The sequence below is a fragment of the Pempheris klunzingeri genome, chromosome 14 (assembly GCF_042242105.1).
Source record: "Pempheris klunzingeri isolate RE-2024b chromosome 14, fPemKlu1.hap1, whole genome shotgun sequence".
NCBI lineage: Eukaryota > Metazoa > Chordata > Actinopteri > Acropomatiformes > Pempheridae > Pempheris > Pempheris klunzingeri.
Genome location: NC_092025.1, coordinates 17814987 through 17840349, shown reverse-complemented (window position 1 = coordinate 17840349; position 25363 = coordinate 17814987). Strand labels below are relative to the sequence as shown.

The 25363-nt window shown below is 40.5% G+C and overlaps 1 protein-coding gene across 1 annotated transcript; it reads left to right on the top strand.

Moving 5' to 3' along the window:
- jakmip2 (janus kinase and microtubule interacting protein 2) lies at nucleotides 1–25193 on the top strand. The gene is made up of 23 exons (XM_070843250.1): nucleotides 1–70; nucleotides 11897–12144; nucleotides 13001–13255; nucleotides 13507–13749; nucleotides 14168–14377; nucleotides 15403–15501; nucleotides 15674–15820; nucleotides 15948–16088; nucleotides 16463–16519; nucleotides 17018–17140; nucleotides 17268–17396; nucleotides 17685–17768; nucleotides 18533–18595; nucleotides 18722–18820; nucleotides 19798–19899; nucleotides 20146–20199; nucleotides 20292–20357; nucleotides 20455–20523; nucleotides 21204–21281; nucleotides 21566–21616; nucleotides 22048–22200; nucleotides 22361–22426; nucleotides 24297–25193. Exons 2-23 carry the CDS (start codon nucleotides 12016–12018, stop codon nucleotides 24474–24476), a joined length of 2598 nt encoding a protein of 865 aa, XP_070699351.1. The 5' UTR covers nucleotides 1–70; nucleotides 11897–12015; the 3' UTR covers nucleotides 24477–25193.
- The last annotated feature ends 170 nt before the right edge of the window (nucleotides 25194–25363 follow it).

Sequence of the window (25363 nt, the reverse complement as noted above, 5' to 3'; positions counted from 1 at the left end):
ACAACGAGCGTGTCATGGACACGGTTTTACGCAGATTAAGACTCCGCGCACGATGAGAATCGATTACGAGGTAAGTCAAGGGAAGCTATTAATGCTCCTGTTGTTGGGTTTGACACCGTTTGTAGTGGGAGTTACTGGGACTAGCGGGCCTGTTGGTCTCAGTCAGGTTGATCATCTGGTGCCAGATACATATTGGAGTCATTTTTATCCCACTGAACCGAAAAGGTAATGTTGCAGCAATAAATGCCACCATCGTCCTGCACGACATTAAAGCATGCAGCCTGTCCTGGTCGAGCGTGTAGCATTAGGTTTAGCCTGCATGTCGGAAGTGGCACAGCTTGGCCTACTCTAGCAAGCCCTTCGAAGATGACGAGGATGGAGCTCGCGTCCGCTCTGGGATTTTCATCGCCATGCAGAGCCATCTTACGCACGACGGATGTTCATCGGTGTGTGCATTTCTGCGGCTGCTAGGCTTTCGATAGCCGTGCTAACTTAGTTGTTCACTTGAAGCTTCCAGCTGTTGATGCCTGTGCCTCAGATAAAGCCAGATGCGCATTGGCTTATATACATAATTAGGCATGTGCTGTATGGTTTGCAGTGTGTGCGTTTTTCTGCTTGACAAGTCATCCCACGTTACTGCCCATGTTTTGTAAAGACGCTGCAGTGATGTTGCAAGAGGATGCTGGTCCACAGTGAGCTGCCTGTCTGGGCCTCCACACTGAGGGACAGGGCTCTGAAGCCTGCCACTGCCTCAGGGTGTTACACTGGCCTGATTGGACACACATCACTCCTGCTGGGAGGGCATTTGTCACACTGTTGGTTTAGGGTCAGCACAGATGTTGGCTTGTGACCGCCCCACAAGTTAATAGGTTATAGATCGAATCGCAAACGAAGAGGCTGTTCAATACCACACATTGATGGAGCAAAAATAAAAATGACCAAAATAAACTCAGTTGTCACAATAAGGCAATATGATTCACGTGTTCCAATTATGTTTCTCCACCGTTTGGTCGGAACTGGATTTAGGATATTACATTTTGGAATATGAAATTAAAAGGGGTCCTCTGTGATTCGTAGTGTTATATTCATTTCTGTATCTACCTGCCATCAAGTTTTGTTGCATTATCGCGCATTGTCATACAATTTCATAGACACGTTCCCCTCCGTGTGTCCCTGCTCATCTAACATCAGTGGACGGCCTCATTTAGCTAAAAAGTTGTTACATGAAGCATCAAGTTTGATTTTAGATGTACTGCACAACAAGTTACTCCCTTAACATTGAGTTCTAATGAAGGTCAAACGTAAACTTAGTGTGAAGGACTAATAGAACATGAAACTGAGATTTGAGAGTCACACTACATAGATAGTAATTATCTGTATAAACACAAACAGCCTCAACCAGAACGTCCCAGCAGGTTAAAAATACTACCAGTTTGTAAAAATACAAAAAAAAAATGTAATTTAATAATTCAAGCCACATGCAAAACATGGAGCAGATGTGCACCTCGCTCATTTGCTGTTTCCGCCATTAATAGGGCCCTGTTCTTACACTGAGTTGGTATTTTGACCCCAGGATGATGGATTAAAAGTCATTTTTGGCCTGAGCTAAGAAGCAGAGAAATGTAATCTGGAAAGCAAGCAGGAGTGCTGCATGACTCCAGCCAGTGTGATGACACTTTAAACCAAGTTACATCACAACCAGATCCCAGACTGATTACACTTAAGTTGCTCATTGACATTGGGGCAGTGCTGCATCAGTCTGACTAACTTTTTCCAACTCGATTACATAAATAGAAACAGTCTTAACTAGAACATCCCACTAAATCTGTTGGATGACACTGGTGAACAGTGTTTGGTTATGACAACTAATACAGTGAATTTTTATTCATTGTTTGAGGAATAAAGTGCACTTTAAAAATATTACGTAAATTGATAACTCACGTCACACACAAATCACGGAGCAGATATGAATTTAGACCTTTTGGATGCACTTTCCTGTACTATTTCCAGCATTGGTAGAGCTCTGTTCAGACAGTGGGTTGGTATTTTGACCTCAGGCAGATAGATTAGAAGTCACTTTTGGCCTGGACCAAGAAGCCAACTTAATCCAAAAACAAGCAGGAGAGTGCTGCTTGATTCGAGTCGATGTGATGGCACTTTGAATCAACTTGGGTCACAACCAGACCCCACACTGATTAAACTTGCCCATAGACATGTGGGCAGTGCTGGCATCACTCTGACTATTTTTTTGCTGACTCTGTTGCATAATATAGATTAGTCAAAAGAAAAATAGCCCAGAAATGTTAGATATTGTATGCTGGGAAAAAAGTATGCATGCACATGTGATCACTAAATAGTCTGTTTAGGTCTGGCATCAGAACTCCTGTTCCACATGTCAATGGGGAAACTGCAGACATGGTTCATTTAATGTTAATATGAGCAGACTGTGAATTTTTTTGATACATTTCCAGTCAAAGGTTGGTGTGGATTTTGCTAATGTTGTCACTTGGGATTATCTGCCAACCCTGGGATTGGGACAGTAATGAAATAGAAGCAACCACATTTATGTAATTCACCCAGTTAATGCAATTTGACTCTACTGTGATAATGTGGCATCAAAATTGTTATCCATGCACCATGAAGACCGTTTTGCAAATAGCGTAGGTTTCATGATTTAAAGAATCCTGTTTGAATAAGTGTCTATTTTTTAGAAATTAATAGATGAAGAGCTGTCCTACACTAAATCCACTTTATGTTTCTATCAGCTGCTTCCCTACAGACCTATTGATGTTTTGCCTGGCTGGTATCCTCAACACAGTTGTAATGTGCTTAAAGAAACGCCAGATATGATCCTCAAAACAAATATTATCTTACTCTAACCCAAGGCAAAGTATGGCTTGTGCAGTAGCGTGCCTGGGAAGTGGTTGACAGATGGTAGGTCCTGATATAGAAAATGTTGTCAACTTTGCAGAACATACTAGCTGCCACTTTTATTTTTTTTTTTATGATGTATACAAATAAGTGGTTGCGAATGAACCAGATTTGGCAAGAACAGTTGTAAATTACTAAATGCAGCATGGGCATGCAGTCTAAATTAACATGATAAAGATCAGAAGTCTTTCAAAAAGACCAGAAGTGTCTCCTTAAAACTCATCAACTATCAGACATTTCTACACAGCTTTTACCTCGGTCAGACTAAAGCCGCAAGCAAGCCTTGCATATCTGTTTGTACCCTGGTAGACTGTCTGGAAAATCCTGCACTAACACCCCAAATTGATGTCTGAAGAGTCAAAAGTGGGTCATGGTGCCAGTGTGCTTCATGTGAAAGGTGTTGCCGCAGTCAACAAGCCCCTGAGAATCATCACTCAAATCTGCAGCAACCATTATGCTTTGTAGCAGCTTGGAGTTCATTGTTTTGGCTTCATGGACTTCAAGTTTACTGCACGGTGGAGCCTCCCCACTCAAATCGGCAGCTGTTTTTGGTTAAAGAGCTCCAATAAACCACTGAACACTTCTGAGCACCAAAATGGCAGACAGACACATTTACTGAGTAGTTGGTCTTTTTTTTTTTTTTAAAGACGTTTGTGGAGACTAAAACGGAGCATAAGGAAGATTGAATATTGGACTTACATATTTCAGGTGGCCACAAACACGACTCAACCGTCAGATGGATGTGTAAATAGGCAACTGTTTTCTATCACATTAGCTGTAATAACCTTATAAGGTGATGATATGTCAGCCCCTGTCAACTTCTTGTAGACCTCCTCTGCCCCTAAAGTCACTGTTACATAGACAACAGTCAGGGAAAGAGGAAAATAACAGTATATTCATATGGCGCGTGCAACCATGTGCATGTAGTTTGCCCCTATAGAATAGGCATCCTGCTGTGCTCACTATATGTACACATTGTAGGTAGTGAACGCATTATTTGGCACATCTTTCCATTTTAGGGTAATCATACTAAATACTAAATTCTACTTAAAGGGATGACAGTGCGATGGATGCTTGACCTGCTTGCTAGTTCTCAGAGGAAAGCCCTAAACAGCTTTGCAAGATCAAGTTAAACCCTTTCTGGCATGACATTTGTAATTCCATTAACTTATTTCAGTCCATATAAATTGGTCTTCAGTTGTGTCAGACGGTGCAATTTCTTGCTGAATGAGCTAGTCCTGCATACTATAGCTACAGGGTCTGGTCTGACAGCTACCAGGAGTGTTGTGTAAGGTACTGGTACTTCTTTTTGACATGATTTCTTATTTCTTAATATGATGACTCATGACTTTTGGATAGATTATGTATTATGGTGCTTGATACTGTCCTAGCTATGTTGAGCTCTATAATACTTGTTAGGAATTTCTTTCTAAATCAGTGCGGTCAGTAATTCACACTGCAATCTTCATTTGTGTTTTTATGTTTTCATATTTGCTGTAAAGGGATTGAAATCTGCTGATTGATGTCTGATGAGTTTGTAGCTCATTCTTTCGTCTTATCTAAGCGTTGAATTCTTAATTTTATTAATGTATGAGGATTTCCTGACAATTATCTATAACAGTACAGCCTCTGCTACTATAGCAATATGCATTTTAGTTGGTAAATGGTTTGCAACCGCTAGGCTACTTCTTACCTTTAAAGGAAGATAAGGTCTATGAAAATACCATATATTGCTGTCAATTTGTGTCTTCTAAGAACCACAGTGTCTCTGAGATGAGGACTGCCGAGTGCAAAATTGCAGTGTGATTTAGAAGCCTCCAAAGTTGTTCAAGCTTAGTTTGAACCCTGTTAAATACAAAATCCTTTCTTTCAACAACAAACATCTCCTGCTCTAACGTCCTGTGTTTAAATATTAAAGCTTTTCAAATGTTCAACCTGTTAAGTGCAAAGAGGGAAGTACAGGGGGCAAATGGACAACGCAGTGAAACTCACCTCCATATTAAGCCTAAAATCAGTTACTGTAAGAATCCCCAGACCGGAGTGATAAACAGGGAAAGTAAGACATTAGAAAATAGAATTGAAAGTCAAAATAGGGTAGACAGTTAAGGCAACATCCGGTGCATTGCCCAGTGTTGCCCCTGATGCCTGTCTTTGGGTGTGTTATGTTCCTTTGACTAGTCAGAGGATTATTTCCCAGGGCAGTCTGAAAATTGAATATGACAGTAATCAGATTGACTTGCGCTCACAGCAAATTCATATCTAGTCTAACCCTTCAGAACAGTATCTGGCTGCTGTGGATGGTTTGTAGGTTAATACAGTATTAGTAGTCATGGTGAGTTGTGGTTGGCTTTGCATGATGGTAGTGTATTCAGCTGGATGGAGATGGATATAGATGAATCATCGTTGAATCATCACTACCACTCGAATGCTTTTTCTCTATTAGAAGTGTTTTTTGCACAGTGAAAAATGTCCATTAAATGTTTCCAGAGTGTTTTCCAAAAATATGTTATTTTGGCTTTATTAATGGTTGATCAACAAGTTGCAAAAACTTTACAGATTAGTTGAATAAGCCGTTAATAATTGATCGTTAATAATCGTCCTGAAAGTATCAACCAAAGGCTGCAGAGAATCTGAACCAAATTCCATTTATTAACAACTTGTTAAGCAGTTCTTTATGGATTCATAACAGCATTAATATCAAATAGGCAGAACATAAGAGATTTTTCACAACCTGGCAACCTTAAAGTTGTTCTTATTAATGCTCTTTAACTGGTCTACAAAGCATTAGTAAATGAATTATTAGCCATGTAGAGAGCATTAGCTACAACTTATGTATCTTGTCTGTCCTAGATTTGAAAGGGGTACCAATATAACAATAGTTTGGAAACAAATAATCATATGTATTTTTTAAATAAAATATTTAAGCGAAATTGATAAAATTGGAAGAGAGAAATAATGAAAACTGACATACAGCTCTACTTCAGCACCATTATGTTGTACAATAATTGGTACAGTCACTGAAGTAACTACCCCGTATGAGAAGAAACCAGCAGAACTATGATCCCAGCCTACAGTTGGGAAGTAGTGTTGTGAAAAGTACAGGGCAGGCTTAGAAAGCACACCTCTATCCCCACTGCAAGTCCATCATGTGCTAAGAATTGCTTACTAGCAGAAGCAGCTATTGGGTAAACCCTCCCTTTATGCAGTGGAATCTGCTGCTGTAGCTTTTTCTATTAAAATATTAAACCAACTCTAGACGTAAAGGCTGTCAGGTGGAGAGGGGAGTACTGAGTAATGATGACACGTAAGCAAAGCAAACGAAGGAACAGGCTCTACAGGAGAACAGACTGTCTGGTATGAAATCTCAGTGTCTGGTGCCCATAGATAAGAGTGGTGTACATTATGTAATCACATATGCCACAGTGCAAAACAAAGTAACAGATCATGCCATGATATTTCTGTTTGCAAGTGGTCCTGTAAATGTTTGCAATATGCTGAAAAATAGTATTTTTTAATCAATTGATCGATTTTTTTATTAATTAATTAATCAAAAAGACTTGACAAATTAGTGAAAATGCCTGTTTAATTTGCTTGTTTTGCTTACAAACAGTATAAACCCGAAAAGATATCCGATATGATAAGAATACAAGCTGCAAATCATCATATTTTAGAAGCTGACGAAGTCATCAAACTTGTTTCCAATTACTTTCTGTTGATAGTTTGAGCTACCACACCGATTAAGTTAGCGTAGGAAAGCAATAAAACCATGATTTGCTTGAATTCTGTGAATGTAGTGGCAAAATTATCATCAGAACTGTATCTAAAAACGTAAATTGTAACATACCACAATATGAAATTACTTTGACATTCACTCTAATGTGTACATCAGGGGATTTCATTTCTAGATTTCCTTCCTTGGACTTCTCTTTGGACTTGTGCCAAAACTGCCAAATAATAATTAATGTCCCTTGAGAGAGATCTGGGTAACCCTTTACTGAGACTAGAGTTTCCTCTCTGGAGTTATTCCCTTCCCCTATTCTTATGTATCACGTCTAATGTATCATTTCGTCTATTGCTCATTTTTTCTGTGCTTCTAATTCAGATCTTGTTCTGTGTTTTCTTGCTTTTCATATTGTTTGGATTGATAGAGATAGACATTGATAGAGAATGCAAGATTTTGTCACTGTTTCCTCTATTTCTTTACACTTACATTTACCTTTATCTGCTCTTGCTCAGAATAACATACACTACAGCAGATACCATGTAGTTAGACACAATAGTGTGAAAGTGAAGGGCAAGTGACTCCAGGCAAAGTTAGGGTGAGAAGAGTTGAGGTGTTGAGGCTAAGGAAAGCATCCTTTATCACTTTACCACTATAAACCACCACATTTTTTTTACACTAGGCATTTTTACTGCCATAGAAGGAAGGGCATACTACTGTATGCGCTCACACACATAGACTGTATGTGAGGAAAATTTCCTTCTTTAGCCTCTACATACAGGAGTTTCTCCAAGTCGCGGGGGTCACATTGAAGCCACCTGTGAAACATAAAGTTAGGGAAGCCCTGTCTCTGTCTTTGGAGCACAGTTTGTTTGATGTGACTGTGGTTGGCTGGAGCCCTTCGGATAAGGAGTGACGCAGCTCTTTGAGTTATGAACGTGGGAGGTGATAGCTTCACTGTGCACCAGACGTTTCAAGATAGTCTCCTGCTGGAGAAAGGTGCTGATGGTGACGATTCATATAACGTGATCTGGAGTAACGTGAATAGTCGTAGATCCTCGTTAAGATGTATAAGAGCCATTGGACTTGACTTACATGGTACATGTAGAATGACCAAACTGGTTGCACTGGTTGCTGTTGTCTCTGTTCTCTCTGTAAATACCACTACATAAGTTATCAAAGTCTCCAGTGAGCAGTCAGAGCTAACCAGAGTCAAAGATTCCCATCACACTGCATATACTGTAGATATTACATAACACACACTAAGTCAGAATTCGCTCCGCAAAGCAATGCATTGATGTTCATCAAATAGTTATTAATTACTGGCATTAGTGTTAGCAGTCAATTACCAAAGTGTTTGAAACTCACTCACATTGTAAGTCATGTTTGAAATTAATTTGCCCTTTATTCCGTATGGTGTGCTGACAGACCAGTCAGTTTCCTTGGAGAAACTCCATAAGTGAGCAGCAGCACTTTTAAAATGCCCCATAACACTGCTGAGTGATGAGCCCATGCAGACTGAACGCACTGATGATGATGTTTGCTTCTTCTCTAATCTGGATCTCAGAATCTTTTAAGCAATGTTATGTCATCCCTCTTCAGATTATGACGGACACCATCCAACTCCTTTTGAGTCATCGTGACGATGCATGATGGTGTGCACGTTCATTTGCACGTGCTCTTTTGTGGTAGTTGATTAGGATACCCAACAACTGGAGACGCTGATAAAAGGACCAGCCTTTGGGAAAATCCCATGAACTGTAATAGGAGATAAGCATACGCAATCATTTCTGTGTCCTGTAATAATATCTGAATTAGATATTACAGCAGTTTCAAATTGAAACTGAAGAAAAATATAATGCAGACAATGGAATAAGTGTCTGAAATCAACGAGCGCACAGTTCATGTGTCATGTCTGTCAGCAGTTGTCATTTGTTATTGAATTCTGTTAGAGATTCAAGTGGTTAAATACAGACAGTTGTACAAAAAGTCCTTTAGAAATGACGTTTTGATTGTCAGCAGCATTCACAGCATCACAGTGATTAATGTGAATTGAATCGATTGACAGATCCTAATCACAACTTAATGTAGAATGTCATCAAAAGTGCAAAAAGGGTAGCTGCCACATGCACACGTCAGTCAGACATTTCATGGGAAAAAGAATTTGGTAGGACTTTATAATATACTGGAGTAAATATTCATTCATTAATTAGAGTTTTTAAGAAAGAATCAGGAAATGTTAATCTAGAAGTTTCATAGCTGGCTAGCTAGAGTTTATGAGCAGTTGTTGATTTCCATGGGAATTCCTTTGAAATACATCTGTTACTGTACCACACATTTATTGTAACAAGTTGTTCAGTTGGGTTTGTTTTGTAAATCTCATAACAGATCACAAAAGGGGCCACGACTTGTAATTTAGGACTGATTACAATTCATGCAGTTGATAGGTGCTGATTGGTATCATACTGTAAGCAGTGGTAAAGGATAATTTTGATGTCAGCAGTGATTGGTATGTCATTTTGTAATTAATCAATAGTGCAGTGACCACGTTATTTTAGCTGACCAGTAACCACCGGATTTCTGGTTCAGTCCATAACACTGACAGCCTAGTGTATTCTAGCTGGGGGCTGTTTGATAGTTCATCTGCAGTGACATCCATTTCTCAACAAAGTGTTCCACTTGTGACACTTTGACTGGCCTGTAGTCTGAACCATGTAAAAGAAAAGAATGTAGACAGTGAAAGTGTAGACAGGAGACATCGCAAAAACAGACTCACTTGTGCACACTGATAATAAAGGTATCACCTCTTCTCCTTAACAAGCCTTTTGGTCAGACACATCAGGTCTAACAAAATGTGTTGCACACATAATCTACCACATGCGCTTTCCTTTTTCTGCCTGTTTTGCGTTTAAATGTTTTAAGTATATTAACCCTTTAACGTCCTCACCAAGAAAAAAGCAATGAAAAAATGTATTCTTTATATATTTTATTTCCTTGGGGCACTAATTACAAAAATCAATGTTTTTTTATGAACAGACCCCACATTTTTTGAAATACTGGCCTCTACCAAACGGTTGAGATGTCGTAAGTAAAACATGTTTTCAATAAGATATAGTGAGTCAAAATGTGCTCTACCATATGGTTGAGCAGAAGGTTAAAGGGTTAAGGACTCTGTCATGGTGGGCCATGCCACAGTGCTGCAAAACTGGTTGCAATATGCACTAAAAAATACAAATAACTTCATTTCATGATGTGTCACCTGAACATTTTACACAGATGCAGCCTTAATTTGAAAGCATGATATTGATACAAGCGATTTTGACTGATTTGCTTTGAAAGTCTTCACTCTTTCACAAAGTCTGTTTGAGAAGAGGCCTTAAGCTTGTTTGTCTGCAGCACTCAGCAGGCCATTGGCTTTCAGCTGACCTCAAGCTGTGCATGAAGAAAAGGCCAATAGTAGGGCATGGAGGATTACCACTGACTCTGCAGACCCAGAGAACTATTTGTTCCAAAAAACAGTCTTCTGGTATGTTAACAGTAGAGCTGCCAATACACCAATACTCCCAGAGGCATGGTGTCATTTTTACCCCGGAATGCATCAGCATCTGCAATCACAAACAAGCCATTAGAAGTTGTTGAATTGTTGCTGAATAATCAATAGTAATTCTGCTGCTTAACTTCAGGGACTAAGCATCATTATGAACTTCACTGGCTGTAACAGTAGAGGCGTCCTGCAGCTGCGATGTGGGCATTAAAGGTGATACTGAAGCACTGCCAGAGCCTCATAGACATTTGTTGGTTTTGTCATGGACCATTTCTTCTTTTTTAGTAAGCTATATATGGCCCACTGTAAACGCAGGCTATGTGCAGTGCTGCAATCGAAAAGACAATGGACATGCAACTGGACGTGCCGTGGATGTTAAGAGCTGCAGTATACAGCTGTTTCTTTGAGGGGTAAAAACGCCCCCTCAGTGATTCTAGGTATAAATTATCATAACTTTTCTTTTTATCTCAGATCACCCATAATTCACTTGATGATTAATGCACCAGTTTTAGAAAAAGTCAGGAGCTGGGAAACATAGGCGTTTTATCCTCAGTTACTTGCATTTGAAAACGTCATAGGGTAACAATAACCTCCAATATCCCGACTCTGACTTTCATACGCCGTCCTTTGGGCCTTGTACTTTTGTGTTCAATGTTATAATGACACATTTTTCCAGGAAAGGGAATCACCAAGCCTGGTGTATACTTATAACAGCCATCCAAAAAATGTACCCAAATAGAACACAGCATTTGTATTTAGTAAGCTTGTGTTCCAAGCGCCTGCACCAGTTCCTGAGTAAGCTATAGTGCCACTGAATCTCAAATGAACATACAAGTAGCCGTCTAGCCGACAGACGCTGGTTCAAATGAGAATCATAACCGGCTGCACATCAAAACTGCACTAATGCACTGCAGCATGAAAGCTGCTTTTAGATGCATCAATGTTGTTAGTAACAATTTCTTGAGTGTAGCTATAGGATGCACATGTGATGTCTTCTCCTGAGATCACAGAGAACATGCAGTAATGACATGGCAATGCAGATTTTAATTCATTTTGTTATTAATGAGGAAAACTGACCTCATGGTCTTTGACACATTTGACACAGTGGTTACAGGTCAGGCAAGGTTTGTTGGCTGGTCAGCTGAAATTATACTATAATAACTGCTGGATAAATTGCTGTGAAATTTGTATGATAATTCTTTATTCCAATGACTTTGATGATCCCCTGGCTTTTCCTTTAGCAGCAACACAAGGTTGACATTTGTGGTTTCGAGTGAGAACTGTCTCTATCAGATAGATTACTGTGAAATTTGGGACAGTTCATATTCCCCACAGAAGTAATTCTAATAACTCTGGTGATCCCTTTTTTTTTAAGCAGATCCAGAGATAGTACTTTTTATTGCATGCATCATTCTTCCTCTTTAAAAACCTACATTACCCACAGTGCAACTTGACTGCACTCATTTCGGTATGAGATTCAGGTGTGTTATACCAGTAGCAGTTAATGTTGCCTCAAGTAAAGATACAGAGGTCTGATGATCTCACTTCTTTTTAACTCGAGCACCAGATTTTCTTCATTTCTAAACATATTTTCTTCAGACCCAACCAACACTGAGTTCAGTTATCATCACATACACAAAGTTATAATTATGTCACCTCTGCAATCCGTTGTCTCTCTTTGTCTCCCTTTCACCCCTAAGCCCTTCAGTCTGATTGGAGAATGAAGAAGAGGAGGAACTGGAAACCTTGGGAGCGCCTTGGAAAGTTTCTGTGAAGCCTCAATGAAAGCATTAGAAGAGCCTCTCTAGTATTTGACTCAATGGCCAAGAAAGGGCGTACGAAGGGCGAGAAGCCCGAAGCGCTCATCTCTGCCCTGCAGGCAGCCAATGAAGATCTCAGGTCCAAGCTAACTGACATTCAGATAGAGCTACACCAAGAAAAATGCAAGGTACTGTACAACATCAACATATTTAAATTTGCTCTGAATATTTCTCTTACAAGCTCGGTAGATTTAAACGTTGACACTCGTACAAACTTAAGTTGCACTGGCATATTACGTTTTTGAAAGCCAGCCAATAAACTAAGGTCCAAAAGAGCAACATTTGAACCCTACAACTTGCACATATGTAACCAGGGTCTTAGAACAATGTGCATGGCACATCTTCAGTTAATGGAAAACAGCTGTATATACTACATTGCACGTTATGCACTCATGCAGTGAACTATTACATTCAATAAGTTAATGCACAGCCTCTACACATAGTAGCACTGCAATGGCACCTACGCAATGTACTCCTCTCATCTCTACACCCTTACAGTATGCTTATCAGGTTAAATATTGACTTTATACATTGAGCCTCTGACATGTTGTACAGAACAGCATATACACATACTTTCAAGTTATACATATACTTTCAGAGTGTCCACTTGGAGAACAGAGTTCACTAGCTCCTGCTTAAAAGATTACCCATAGTTCATGCCAATGTGGATGTGATGATGTAATGAACAGGAATAATAGCTGCCAATGTCAGCATTGTGCCATTGGTCATTGTGAAATTGGTCACAGGGTCAAGAATTTCAATTCATTTCCATGTAAACAAGTGAGCTCTGAAGTCCCGTCTTATCACATTTTGTCCCCGTGTGGCCCAGTGCCCTCGCAGAATTGACATGATGACATATTACTATACATATTACATATTGCCCATCTGTGAGGGTTCTGTTGGTAAGTCTGAGGGGAGGACAGCAGAAACTGCTCAGGGCAAACTAACAGGCATGCCCTCCTTCATCTGTTGCTCCTCTTAAAGGTGAACAAACTGGAGCGCGACAAGGTTCAGGAGGTGAAGCGGGTGCGAGAGCAGGAGCAGCACCGTCACACTGCCATGTTAACAGAGCAGCGCGCCAAGTGGCACGAGGAAAAGCAAAAGGACCTCCAAGCTCTCAGGGAAAACCTGACACGGCAGCACGAGCAGGAACTTGCCCGCCACGCCAAAATCAAAGACCAGGAGAACCAGAGGCTCAAAGCTGCACTGAGCGCCATGCGCGATGGCAGCGGAGAAAAGGTGAGGTTTAAAACAGGGGAATGAAGCTAGTGTTTGTTTTTTTCTGTACCCTTTTTCTGTTTCACAACTTCAGAATCAGATACATTTCTCCCAAAACAAAATCTTAAAGCAGCAGCTGTGGAACTGAACCAGGACAAAGGGTCTTGGCACAGGAGGGTCACCTTCAGTTCTGAGAGAAAAAAAAAAAATGTCTGTGGAAATTCTGCCAAGCCACATCCACAGCCTCCCTCTTTCTCCCCCTGCTTCCTCAGGTGCGCACTGCACTCACCCTGGAAGCCAAGGAGGAGGCACGTCGCTTCTTTGACCAAGAGAGAGTGAAGCTGCTGCAGGAGATAGCGGAGCTGAAATCTACCAAGAAGCAGACCGATGAGGCTCTCAGCAACATGATCCAGGCTGACAAGATGAAGGCTGGTGATCTGCGGGTGGAGCACCAGCATCACCAGGAGCAGATCTCCAAGATCAAGTGGGACTGTGAGAGGGACATCCGCAGACTGGTATGCTCATTGCTACTGAAATCTTTAGCATCTGCTCATATTACATTGGCTATCAATGTAGCATGTGAAGCGGGGTGGAGAGAAGGCTTAGATTTTAGTTGGCTGCAAAAATTAAACATGCCAATATTCATGCAAAAGAAGAGATCTGCTGCAAAGAGTGTACCAGGTGTGTGCAGCTACATTTGTGCAAAGTACAACTAATGACTGTTTTCATTCATTTCAGTAATAATTCAATGTAATGAAGCCCTTTTGAATTAATCAGTTAGTCTTTTAGCCCATGAAATGTATTAAAATAATATTTCAGTTCCTTATTTTGTCACACCAAAAGGTATTTATAGTAACATAAAACTGAGAAATGAAGTATTGTCCTTTCAGCAATTTCTTAAACGCACCACTGTATCTTACTCCGTCACTGTAGGTGGATGAAATCAAATCTAAAGACCGCACCATCTTTGCTCTGGAGAAGGAGCTAGAGTCAACGGCGGGCTTCTTACAGAAGCTGCAGTTTCAGAAGGATGCCCTGGATGAACAACTGTTCCTTGTCAAGGAGGCTGAGTGCGGCCTGGGAAGCCCGAAAAGAGAGATTCCAGGCAGAGCTGGAGATGGAGCGGAGCACTGTGGGAGCCCAGTAAGTAGAGAGGAATAGCAAGGAGACCTTTCAAGCTCCGTTCATCCATATAAAACATTAATGTCATCCTATCCCTTCGAGAGAAAATGGCAGCCTTCCTACCTCTTGAGCCCCTTTTTTTTTCCTCTTTGGTTTAGCATTTGAACACCTCTTTGTAACTAAAGTACCGATGTTTTAATCACCTAATGGAGACAAAGAGCAGTATCTGGTGTCTGTCTTGACGCTAAATATCTAAAATCACAGTAAGTTTGTTGGCAAATCCTGTTAGCAAAATCAAATTAATTTTAAAGTACTCTACATGTCTATATGTCATAGTGGCCATGTTATACTCATATTATTATTCTATTTCTAGTGTGATTTTTCTGCTCCATATGCATATATTTGCATAGTTTCTTCTAAGTTTTAAAAGGTCATGACAGTTGTAGCATGCTTGTGACAGATGGTTAGCAAGTGACCTCTTCTGATCTCAGGCTCAGAGTCTCCCAAAACAGCTGGAGGAAGCTGAGAGACCAGATGCAGAAACAAGACACACATGATCAGGCTTGATTGATTGATTTGACCTAAAATCAGATTCAGGTCTCGTGAGTTGGAAGTCCCATGATCACCTCAAAGTCACAAAGACAAAGGAAAACATGTCACTTGTCACACTTGATTGTTGTTACAGTGTGTGAACTGTTGTTAACCCACTCTTAACATGACAACTCATGAGCATTAGATTTAATGTCCATGAGATGCAAGCACATCAATTGTCATGGCTCCAGTCAATCCAGTCATTTTACTGTACTCCTGACTTGACACTCTTGAAGTCAGCTTCCTGCCACATGCCAGTAATACAGAACTCTAAATGTATGCTAGTTTTGTTGTAACTAATAGAATTGCTGAACAAAGAATTTAATTGTTGCACAGGCCTATGTCAGAAAATGTCAACTTAGATCATTTAAAGTTTTGTTTCTTTACACCTACAGCTGTCAAGCGATTAAAGTAGTGAAATAATCAATTATTGTGTTTTTGTGCGTTTGTTTCAGGACCTGAGGAGAAACCAGAGACGCATTGCTGAACTCAACTCAACTATACGCAAATTAGAGGACCGTAACTCACTGCTGGTTGATGAGAGAAACGAACTGGTGCGACCAAATGATTTGGTTAAAAATGTTGGATTCCCCGCTCTCTCCCATCTGTTACATCTCTTCATCCCTCTGCTTGTCTTTAAAATCTCCGAGCTTCTGTCTCTCGCTGTCCACTTTCCCTGTGTCATTTACAATCTAATATGTCCTTGTGTCCCTTTCTCCCAACCAGCTGAAGCGAGTTCGAGAGTCAGAGAAGCAGTGTAAGCCCCTGCTGGATAAGAACAAGCTGCTGAGTAAAAGGAATGATGATTTGACGCAGACCATCCAGAAGCTGGAGGACAAACTTAAGAGCCTGGCCAAGGAGAACTTTGAGATGGTCAGCACAAAGTCACATTAGCATCACACGTACCATTATCATTACTTTTTGGGCAAGAGGGACAGGCTGATTGATAGGTGGATCATGTGACCTTAGATGATTTGTGTTCCCTGTGCTTTTTGTGCAGAAGGAGAAGATCAGCTCTCATCCCCCACTGAAGAAGCTGAAGTCTCTGAATGACCTGGACCAAGCCCATGATGACCAGGAAATAGCCTTTCTCAAGCTTCAAGTCCTGGAGCAACAAAGCATGATTGATGAACTAACAAGAGTATGTCTTTATCTATCTACTGATGGTGCAAATTTTAGCATTTTAGTTTGAAGTTTCTTTTGATTTAGGCAAGAATTTCAGATTTGTGGATCATGAACTGTCTTAGAATTCATGTAATTGCACATTTGGATGTTATTTGCACATCAGCATTATTTTGCGGTCACCTGTGTGCTGCTGTCTTTTAAGGGCAAGCTGGGGTATACATTACCACCACTATTACTGCATCAACCAAGTTAATGGGAATTAGAAATGGTGAATTAGTAAACACTGTCTGCAATGACCACAAGGCAGCGTTTGTGCATAGTGTGTTGAATCATTTGATGCATTCTCGTTATCTCACAATGTTTTTTCTCTCCATTTGTCTGTTTTTTCAGGACCGAGAAAAACTACTAAGAAAGAAAAGGCATAAAAGAAGTTCAAGGCCAATAAAGGTAGAGAGGATTGAATATGTTTCTAGCTATGTACTTAGTTTGGTTACTATCATACACACACACAAACACATTTTGTGACCGTGTAAACAATGAAACCCTGAAAACACTTTATTTCATCACTTTTGAAAAATGTGTGTACTTTGAATGAGGCTTTGAATGTAGTTACACGAGTGAGTGAGTGAGTGAGTGAGTGAGTCACAAGAACAAGAGTTCTTCAACAAGAGAGTCATATAATAACCAGGAAAACTCAAAAATTAAAGTCTGCCACTCAAGTAAAGTCAAAACTGCCAGTTTTACCTCAGTTCCAACCCGCATTCACCTTGCTGGAGTAAGTGATGCTGAAACATAGATATATTTCACTGAATACAACAATGTGAAAAAGCTGTCAAGGACACCTGAGAGTGAGCTGTTATGAGATCATGTGAAGAGGGCATAATTATTGTTTGGCATTTACCATCAGAGATTTTAAGATCTGCAAATCTTTAAACTTCTCTGCAGAGGCACATTGTAGTAGACACCTTCTTTGGGTATGATGAAGAGTCTATGGACTCAGAAACGTCCTCAGTGGCTTCGTTCCGGATGGACAGAACTCCTGCTACCCCTGATGAAGACCTGGATGAGGTGAGAACTTCCCTGGTACTCGTCAAACCACCACGAAAGTTTTGCTCTGTTTTGATTCCTTCACTTCCTTGTCCATAAAATCCATCGTCCACAGAGGTTGACCTTTAACCTGTGTGTCTCAAACAAGGGTCTATCCACTGAGGAGTCGGAGCTGCGTTTCCGTCAACTGACCAGGGAGTATCAGGCCTTACAGCGAGCCTACGCCCTGCTGCAGGAGCAGAAAGGAGGCATTCTGGACGCTGAGATGGAGGCCAAGGTACATCCACAGCGAGAGAAATTTAGAATAGCCTCATCAGTGAAAAATGTTGAGCACCGTCACTCAGTTTAGCAATCCAGTGCATGTATTCACTAATAATTCATTATGTTGGAGGTAGGTTGAAGCATAGTTATGGCTTCCATAAGGATGTGGGAAATGAAAAATGGGGGGTCAGGCTTGTCTAACTGTTGGAGGACTAAGGAATAAATGTTAAATCTAATAATGACACATTTTAAACCCCCCATGTGTCCAGTGGCTAATGAATGTTTCTTTTTCCACATGTTTTAGGCTCACGAGCAGGTCCAAGCAGACATTCTCAGGTATAAAGCCAAAATAGAGGACTTGGAGAAGGAACTGACCCTGAAGGGACAGGTAGGGCACGTATGAATGAAGGCAGATGAATGTACGCACTATGTGGTGGACAAAACAACAGGAACTGGAACTAACAATATAATGCAATGCAATATATTTGTTATACCATAAAGACAAGCAGCACAGAGGGCAGCTTAATGTGCTTTCCTGTAAACATGCATGTGTGTGAGACATCTTCAGTGGTGGAGATGGGATTCAGATCTCTTACTTAAAAATACTAACGCCACACTGTGAAAATACTCCACTACCAGTAAAAGTCCTGCGTTCAAAGCATTACTTAAGTAAAAGTATTATTAGTAGTAACAAAAGTAAAAATGTTCATGTGTATATTAAGTTTCACTGCTGTAGATATTTGAAGTTGCACTCATTTGAACTATTTTATACACTGTTGGGTATTTTAAGCTACTGTACAGCAATGCATCATTTTCTATAAAACCATAATGTTTGGACTGTCGCTGTACTGTGAGAACCTCTATCTCTAAAAAGTTAACTTTCTGAAATTTACACTCAAGTACAGTATTTGAATAAATATCACTTAGTTAGTTAGTTAGTTACTTAGTTACATTCCACCACTGGACATCCAGTCATCTATATGAAATTTACTTACTGCTAAAACACCAAACTGAAGTAACAATATAATCACTTTTTGATTTGACTCATAACACAGGCTATATGAAATATGGTATAACGTAATGTGTTGAATGGTATTTGTACTTTCTTTGAATTGCTTTGATTTAAATGCATCAATTGTGTCTGCCCTCTAGGACTCCAAATGGGTGGAGGAGAAGCAGCTCTTCTTACGAAGGAATCAGGAGCTATTAGACAAGGTTGGACTAAATGTTTGTTTTATTTTCCGACAATCAATCTACAGTATTTCTCAAGATGTTTGTGGTTGTGTGGATTGCACTGTTACTCCTGTCTCCTTATTAATTCTGTTTGTCTGTGATGTTCAGGTGGAAAAGGTGGAGTCGGAGTGCAGTCGACTGCACTCTGAGCTACAAGACTCCAAAGACCAGAATGAACTGTTAGAGTTTAGGATACTGGAGCTGGAGGTGAGTCACAGAGAGTTTCCTACTAAGCCTCTGTTAAGCTAGCATAATGAGTGAGCACAAAATATGCCATAGATGCCATGCTCCAGTGTCCAAAACTCTGTACTGTAAAATGTACTTGCTATTTATACATCCAGCAGTGCGAGCCTCGATTATTTTATTAGAGCTACACTGGGTTCCAGAAACATTTTACTATCCTGATAACACATCCTGAGATCATTTTATAGGGACTTTATCAAGTTTCAAAACCCATTTTACACTTTCTCAAAATCTTTTGACCATATTTATCTGACAAAAGCAACTTTGGTGATAAAAGATGAACCTGGAGGTGAAAGTTGATTTTTTTTTTTTTTAAATGTAGCACTTCTTTTACAGCTTCACAACTGCAATAATTCTACACAACAGTAGGATTTAAAAGATGTCCCATGTTGTGGAGTGTGCTGACCCGTGCACACGCCTTGATTCGGCATATAAAGCACTGAGGTGAAATGCATGCTAGACATGTATGGCCATTTAGCCGCGTAGACAGGCAGCCCACCAGTCTGTCAGTCAAGGTGGTAACAAGCTGACGGTGCTCTTTGTGCTTTATGGTGCTGCAGTGCAGATACTGACAGCAGCTTGTGAAGGCTTAAGTTGCCACCTAGTGAGTTGAGAGGAGAACAGATCGCTTAGATGTGCTTAGAGCTGTGTTAAAATGAACCGATCCAACATCGCAGTGATTGAACCCTAAAGTTATTATTTTACTGATGCTTTCAGTTGTTTGTCTGATGCATATCCAGATGGTAGTAGCAGTTTGTCTGAAATGTGGATGGTCAGCATTTTCATGGCTGAACAAAGCAAATAGCTCCATCACCTGAACTTAAACATTAATCACTGAACAAAATAAAAGTTTCTCTGCTCTAATGCGGAGAAACTTGTGATGAGAGTTGCAGTAATTCTACATTCTTTCTACAATGACATGTATGCTTCTGTTATCGTAGGAGCGTGAGAGGAAGTCCCCTCCTTTCAACCACCTGAGGATGCACCCGTTCTCTGAGGGGGTCAGTGCACTGCAGATCTACTGTATGAAGGAGGGGGTCAAGGTAAGCACCTGCTTATCATAATAATTAATCATAAAGTAGGTCCGGTTTCTTAGTCTTTTGTGGTAAAGGGTGCCACTTGTTATACAGATCCCTCACTTCGTATGACTACTTCAATTTAACAAGCCACGTTAATGTACTCTGAACATTTCATAGTGGAAAAAGAGCCTCGAATAAAAGTAAAAAATAAAAGTAAAGGTCATTTTATTTGTACAGTCCTGATTGATTTTTATTCTGTTTTCCTTACAGGATGTGTGCATACCAGATCTTATCAAACTTTTAGATATCCTGGGAGACAACGGGGTAATTCATACGTAATTTAACATTTTGACAGATGATGCTAAAACGCCCATGTTGTGAATTCAACTTTTTTTTTTTTCTCTCTTTTTGTATAGAATTTAAGAAATGAGGAGCAAGTGGCCATTATTCAGGCTAGCACTGTTTTGTCACTAGCAGAAAAGGTAAGTTTGGAACCTCATGTGATGACGTGAAAAACTCGACACGCAGAATAGTTTTATGACGAGGCGACTCACGCTGTTCTGTTTTCCTGTGCTCCAGTGGATTCAGCAGATTGAGGGGACGGAGGCAGCGCTGCACCAGAAGATGATGGACCTGGAGATAGAGATGGTGAGAAAATACCTTTTACTAATGAACTAAACACCTATGAACTCCAGTCCAGTGTTATAAGAAAGAAGCTACTTCCTGTTGTGTTTTTTAACATGTTTGCAACAATAATGCAGGACTTAAAAAGTTTTATCTACTTTTCTTGATTGATACCTCTTGTAGCACTAATGACATTAAGCTATATAACAAATAATATTTCCACACATATAGTGACTGTCATGCATAAATGTTCCAAAAATGTGTTCAGTCAGTAATCAATGTTCAGCAGCAGAAAACTCTTTCTTTTGTACACCATAGCTTTCCAGACATTAGCACCACATGTCTTAACCCTTTAACCTTCTGCTCAACCATATGGTAGAGCACATTTTGACTCTATATATCTTATTGAAAACATGTTTTACTTACAACATCTCAACCGTTTTGTAGAGGCCAGTATTTCAAAAAATGTGGGGTCTGTTCATAAAAAAACATTGATTTTTGTAATTAGTGCCCCAAGGAAATAAAATATATAAAGAATACATTTTTTCATTGCTTTTTTCTTGGTGAGGACGTTAAAGGGTTAAACAGCCCAGCATCAGGTCTTATTCAGTGAGGATTAACTGTGGCTGGGCTCATTTAATAATTCTGTTGTCTTAGTAAATACTCCCCTTAACCACTGTCTCTGATCTGCTCATTCTGTATAGGAGATGTTTTGTAAACAGAAAGGATATCTAGAAGAGGAGCTGGACTACAGAAAACAGGCCCTGGACCAGGCCTACATGGTGAGCGTGTATTTGTGTGTCATATACACATCAGTTTGTGGAATCAAAATCCTACACTGTTGGAACTCAATTCCCATCTAGGCACAAATATTTGGTTTCTTATTTGTTTTTCAGGTTAAGGCTGGGTTTTATGGTTAAGGTTTGAATCATGACAAAGTTAGGTTATGGGTTGGGGTTGTGCATGCCGCAGTCGACACAATACAGTCAATACAAAGTCTTAAGAGTGTTTTGTTTGTATGATGTTAAAAGTGAGCAATAACAGCCCCTTTTTCTCCTCCCGACAGCAAATCCAGGAGTTGGAAGCAACGCTATACAATGCCCTGCAGCAGGACAAGGTGCTCGATGTCACAACATATTACAGCCTCATTGTTATGAAAACTTCTGTAAATTTCACCAAAGAGTTGTTGCCTTGTAATACGACGGCCTCTTGTAAAACATCAGCGCTGGTTACATTGATGTCATTAGAAAATTAGAAAATGCGCAATGCATCCTTGTGATCATACACATCCCACTAATATGGAACTGCTCTGTCTCTGTGTGTCTGTGAGTGTACATAACCAATTTACATGGCTGACTACAGAGACTTTGCAGTAATGAAGGCTAATTAAGGAAACGCAGGCTTCAAGGAAACACAAGATTCCTAGACATCTTCTATAAATCTCACAATTCCTATCAGCCCTGCTGATATAAGCAGTGAGATCAGTAAGACCAGAGACAAGCGTCATGTTATCTGCACGCCTATGTGACACCTGTCTTCTCCCACCAGGTGATAAAGTACGGTGAGCCTCTAGATGAGCTGCAGAAGGACGAGCTGCGGACGGCGGTGGAGAAGCTTAGGAGGCAGATGCTGAGGAAGAGTCGCGAATACGACTGCCAGATCCTCCAGGAGAGGATGGAGCTGCTGCACCAGGCCCACCAGGTCCGTCTATGTCTGTAGCTGTCACAGATATATGTGTGTGTGTGTGTGTGTGTGTGTGTGAGAAAGAGAGAGAGAGAGATAATACCTCTTTGTGTGTGAAATCTCACTTGACCCCTCAATTGCAAAGGTTCCATATTGTTTCCTCTTTGAATATTTGCAGAGAATTCGTGACCTTGAAGACAAGACAGAAATCCAGAGGAGGCAGATTAAAGACCTGGAGGAAAAGGTAGACTATGCTTGTCTTTCCGGAAAAAAAAAAAAGTGGATACATGCATTCAATATAGATCAGCTGCTTGGAAAAAACACTAAACTCCCCATGAAATGCTACTCAGTTCATTAGTGTAAAGATCTTTGCTTACAGGAAACCAAAAGTTGGTTTTCTAACACCTGTGGAATCAATGTTCAGTTGAATGTTAAATGCTGTATAGGAAACCACTCTCATGGAAGCTCAAAGTAAAAATGCCACATTGGCTGCATACATGGGTGATATTCGGAGGTACGGCTTCATGAATACTGTTGCAGTTCCCCTGTTAACTTCTGTCTCTGTCTGCCGTTACTAACATATCTTGAGTGTTCTAATTCTCCCACTCTCTTTGTCCCTTCTTCACATGTCTTTCTCCAGTTTTTGTTTCTGTTCTTGTTCTTTTCTCTTGCCTTTATCCTTTGGCCTTGAAGTCTTTGGCGTGTCCTGTAGAAGAGGTGAGTCCTGAGGGCTTTGAGTAAGACAGTTCAAACCACTGCCGTCTCTCCTCTGGACCTCGGTCAAATACTTTTCTATTAAAGTGACCCCGAGAATAAAAGCAAGGAATTTATTTTTATTTTGAAAAATAGCTTTAAAGTAATGTAATTTGGTATTTATTCATTATACTGATTAAACAAAAGCAAATAAAAGAGGAAATAGTGTCTAAGTTGAACAGTAGATGCTGCACATAGTGAATAAAAAAAAAATAAAATAAAACTCTACACAAATTTGTCAAAGTACTTCTCTTAATCCTCACACTGACATTTAATCTGTAGCTGTTTCAGAAAGGAATCCACAACCCAAATACAAACCGGGCAGCTCAGTCCTCTCCGGAAGCAAATATTATTTGACCCTGGTCTGCTCACGCTCCCCTCTATACATTTACTTGCTTTGCCTTACCATCGCTTAGAAATATTCCGTCATTCTGTCTTTCTCCTCGTGCTCTCAACAACTTTCCATTCAGGCATTTCTGATGCAGAGTCTTTGAGGTTTGTACGTGGTCTTATAAGAGAATTCAGTTCTATTTTTGAACAACCTGACTTTTATCTCAGTAACTACCTTTTAACCTGCATTTATAGATTTTCAGCCACACGGGGGCAGCGCAGCAAGCTGTAAAAACATCACTGACATATTATCACCTAATAAAGTTGTTATTCAAACAGTTGCTTTTTCACACTTCCAGTAGATTAGTATTCATTTGGCGTCATGTTTGTGGCCACCTGAAGAAGTCCAATATCCTCTTGTCTTTTAGCTCTGTTTTGGTCTCTGCCGACTCCATAAAATATTGCACATTGGCAGCTTAATGCTCCATTATGTTCGACAGCAAGTCGCTAATGTTTGCTTGGTGCTTGGCAGATAGAGCGCAGTGGGGTTATAAGAGTGTTTTCCCTGAAAACAGCTGCCTGCTTCTGGAGACAATGCTGGTGGCAGCGCTGAGAGTGAACCACAACAGTGAAGTTGCGGTCTGTAAACCAAAATGATAAGATGAAAGACGGTAAAGCAGTTATTAGAGATGAGGGGACGTGCAGAGTCCAGTGATGATTCTCAATTCAAGGTTACAACCGGGCAAGAAATTGAAATGGAAGATCTGCTAAAACGTTAAGAAGCATTAAGTCCTGCCAGCACTTAGGAGGAATGTCAGACTGGGGAGTGGGAAACAGCATTGATCACTTACACTATTCTGTACATATTGTTTACAGTTATTTCTAAAGAGCATTGATTGCTGATTGAAACAACAGACATGCTGGAGAAAAAATTATACCGGTTTTTAAGTATTATAAAATGAGCAGCGTTTGTTGGACTTCTTACTCCTCTAATTCTTTGTGACCCCTTTCTGTTTCTCTCTGTCTCTCAGGTGGCGTTTCAGCTTGGAGATCTTGTTTGTGACTGCAGTGTTATTTATTTTCTGGACAAGTGTGGAACAGTGTGCGTAGCAGTGGCTGCTAGTGTCATAACATCAGTGACTGCTGTCGGTGTATGTGGATGTGTTGGCCAGGGACGTCCACTCTTCAAATCTTATTCTTTTGTTTTTTAACGGGGGTGGGGTTGTCAGAATGCTGCCCAAAATGACATTTTTCTTTTTACAATGTTGGAAAATGTAATGCCTCTCCAAAACAGCTGCGAGTACTGCAACAGACTGCAACGGCAACACACAGCTGGAGAGACTCTTTGATGCAGACACGGACGCATATACCTGCAGACATACAGTTCACGGACATGCATGCAGATGCAAACACACACGTACACACACACACTCACACATGCTTTGACAAATCCAAACCAAAGCCTTGGAAATGTTCTCTCTGCCATGCAGGGTAATAATATATCTCTCACCACCATTTAGCCACAGCGGGAATATAAACAGACAGAAAAACTCATAGACAACGAAGCAAACAAATCACCAGACCACAACTTCTCTCCTTTTTTTTTCCTCTTCTTTCCTTTCCTTTCCAAACCTGAAAGGACGTTCTTCATGAATGCAACCTCTTGGTTAGTGGAAGTGAGCCAACTCAGGGCCCATGAGTGCAGAGGCCGTTTCAGGTCAGAATTGCTAAGGAAGACTCTGGACACGGTGTGTCATCTGCTGGCCTGCCCTCGCAGAATGGTGCTTACACGGACTGCTTGGACTCTCCGGGTTGTTTTCCCTGGAAAAGGACAGAACCGCTCTGCAGAGACTGGTGTGTACAGACACTTAAGGGGGGGGGATACAGGACACTCAGGTTGACGCGTCTTCAGTGGACACACATCACAGGCTTGAGTGAGGAGAGATGAAGAACAGAGAAGAGAAAAGGTGATGAGGCAAATGACACTCTGATCCAGCTCCACTCAACCTGGATCCTCACAGCAAAACCTACGGATTGTCAAACCGCTTTTTAATTTGTCTTAAAAACCAGCAGATTATAAGAGCTTTACTCTCTGGTT

What these genes read in the sequence shown, in the direction of transcription:
- jakmip2 (XM_070843250.1), top strand. Translation starts at nt 12,016, where the DNA reads ATGGCCAAGAAAGGGCGTACGAAGGGCGAGAAGCCCGAAGCGCTCATC. An exon ending in AACTGACCCTGAAGGGACAG is followed by an intron (nt 17,769 to 18,532) that starts GTAGGGCACGTA and finishes TCTGCCCTCTAG; the next exon opens with GACTCCAAATGGGTGGAGGA. An exon ending in ATCAGGAGCTATTAGACAAG is followed by an intron (nt 18,596 to 18,721) that starts GTTGGACTAAAT and finishes TGTGATGTTCAG; the next exon opens with GTGGAAAAGGTGGAGTCGGA.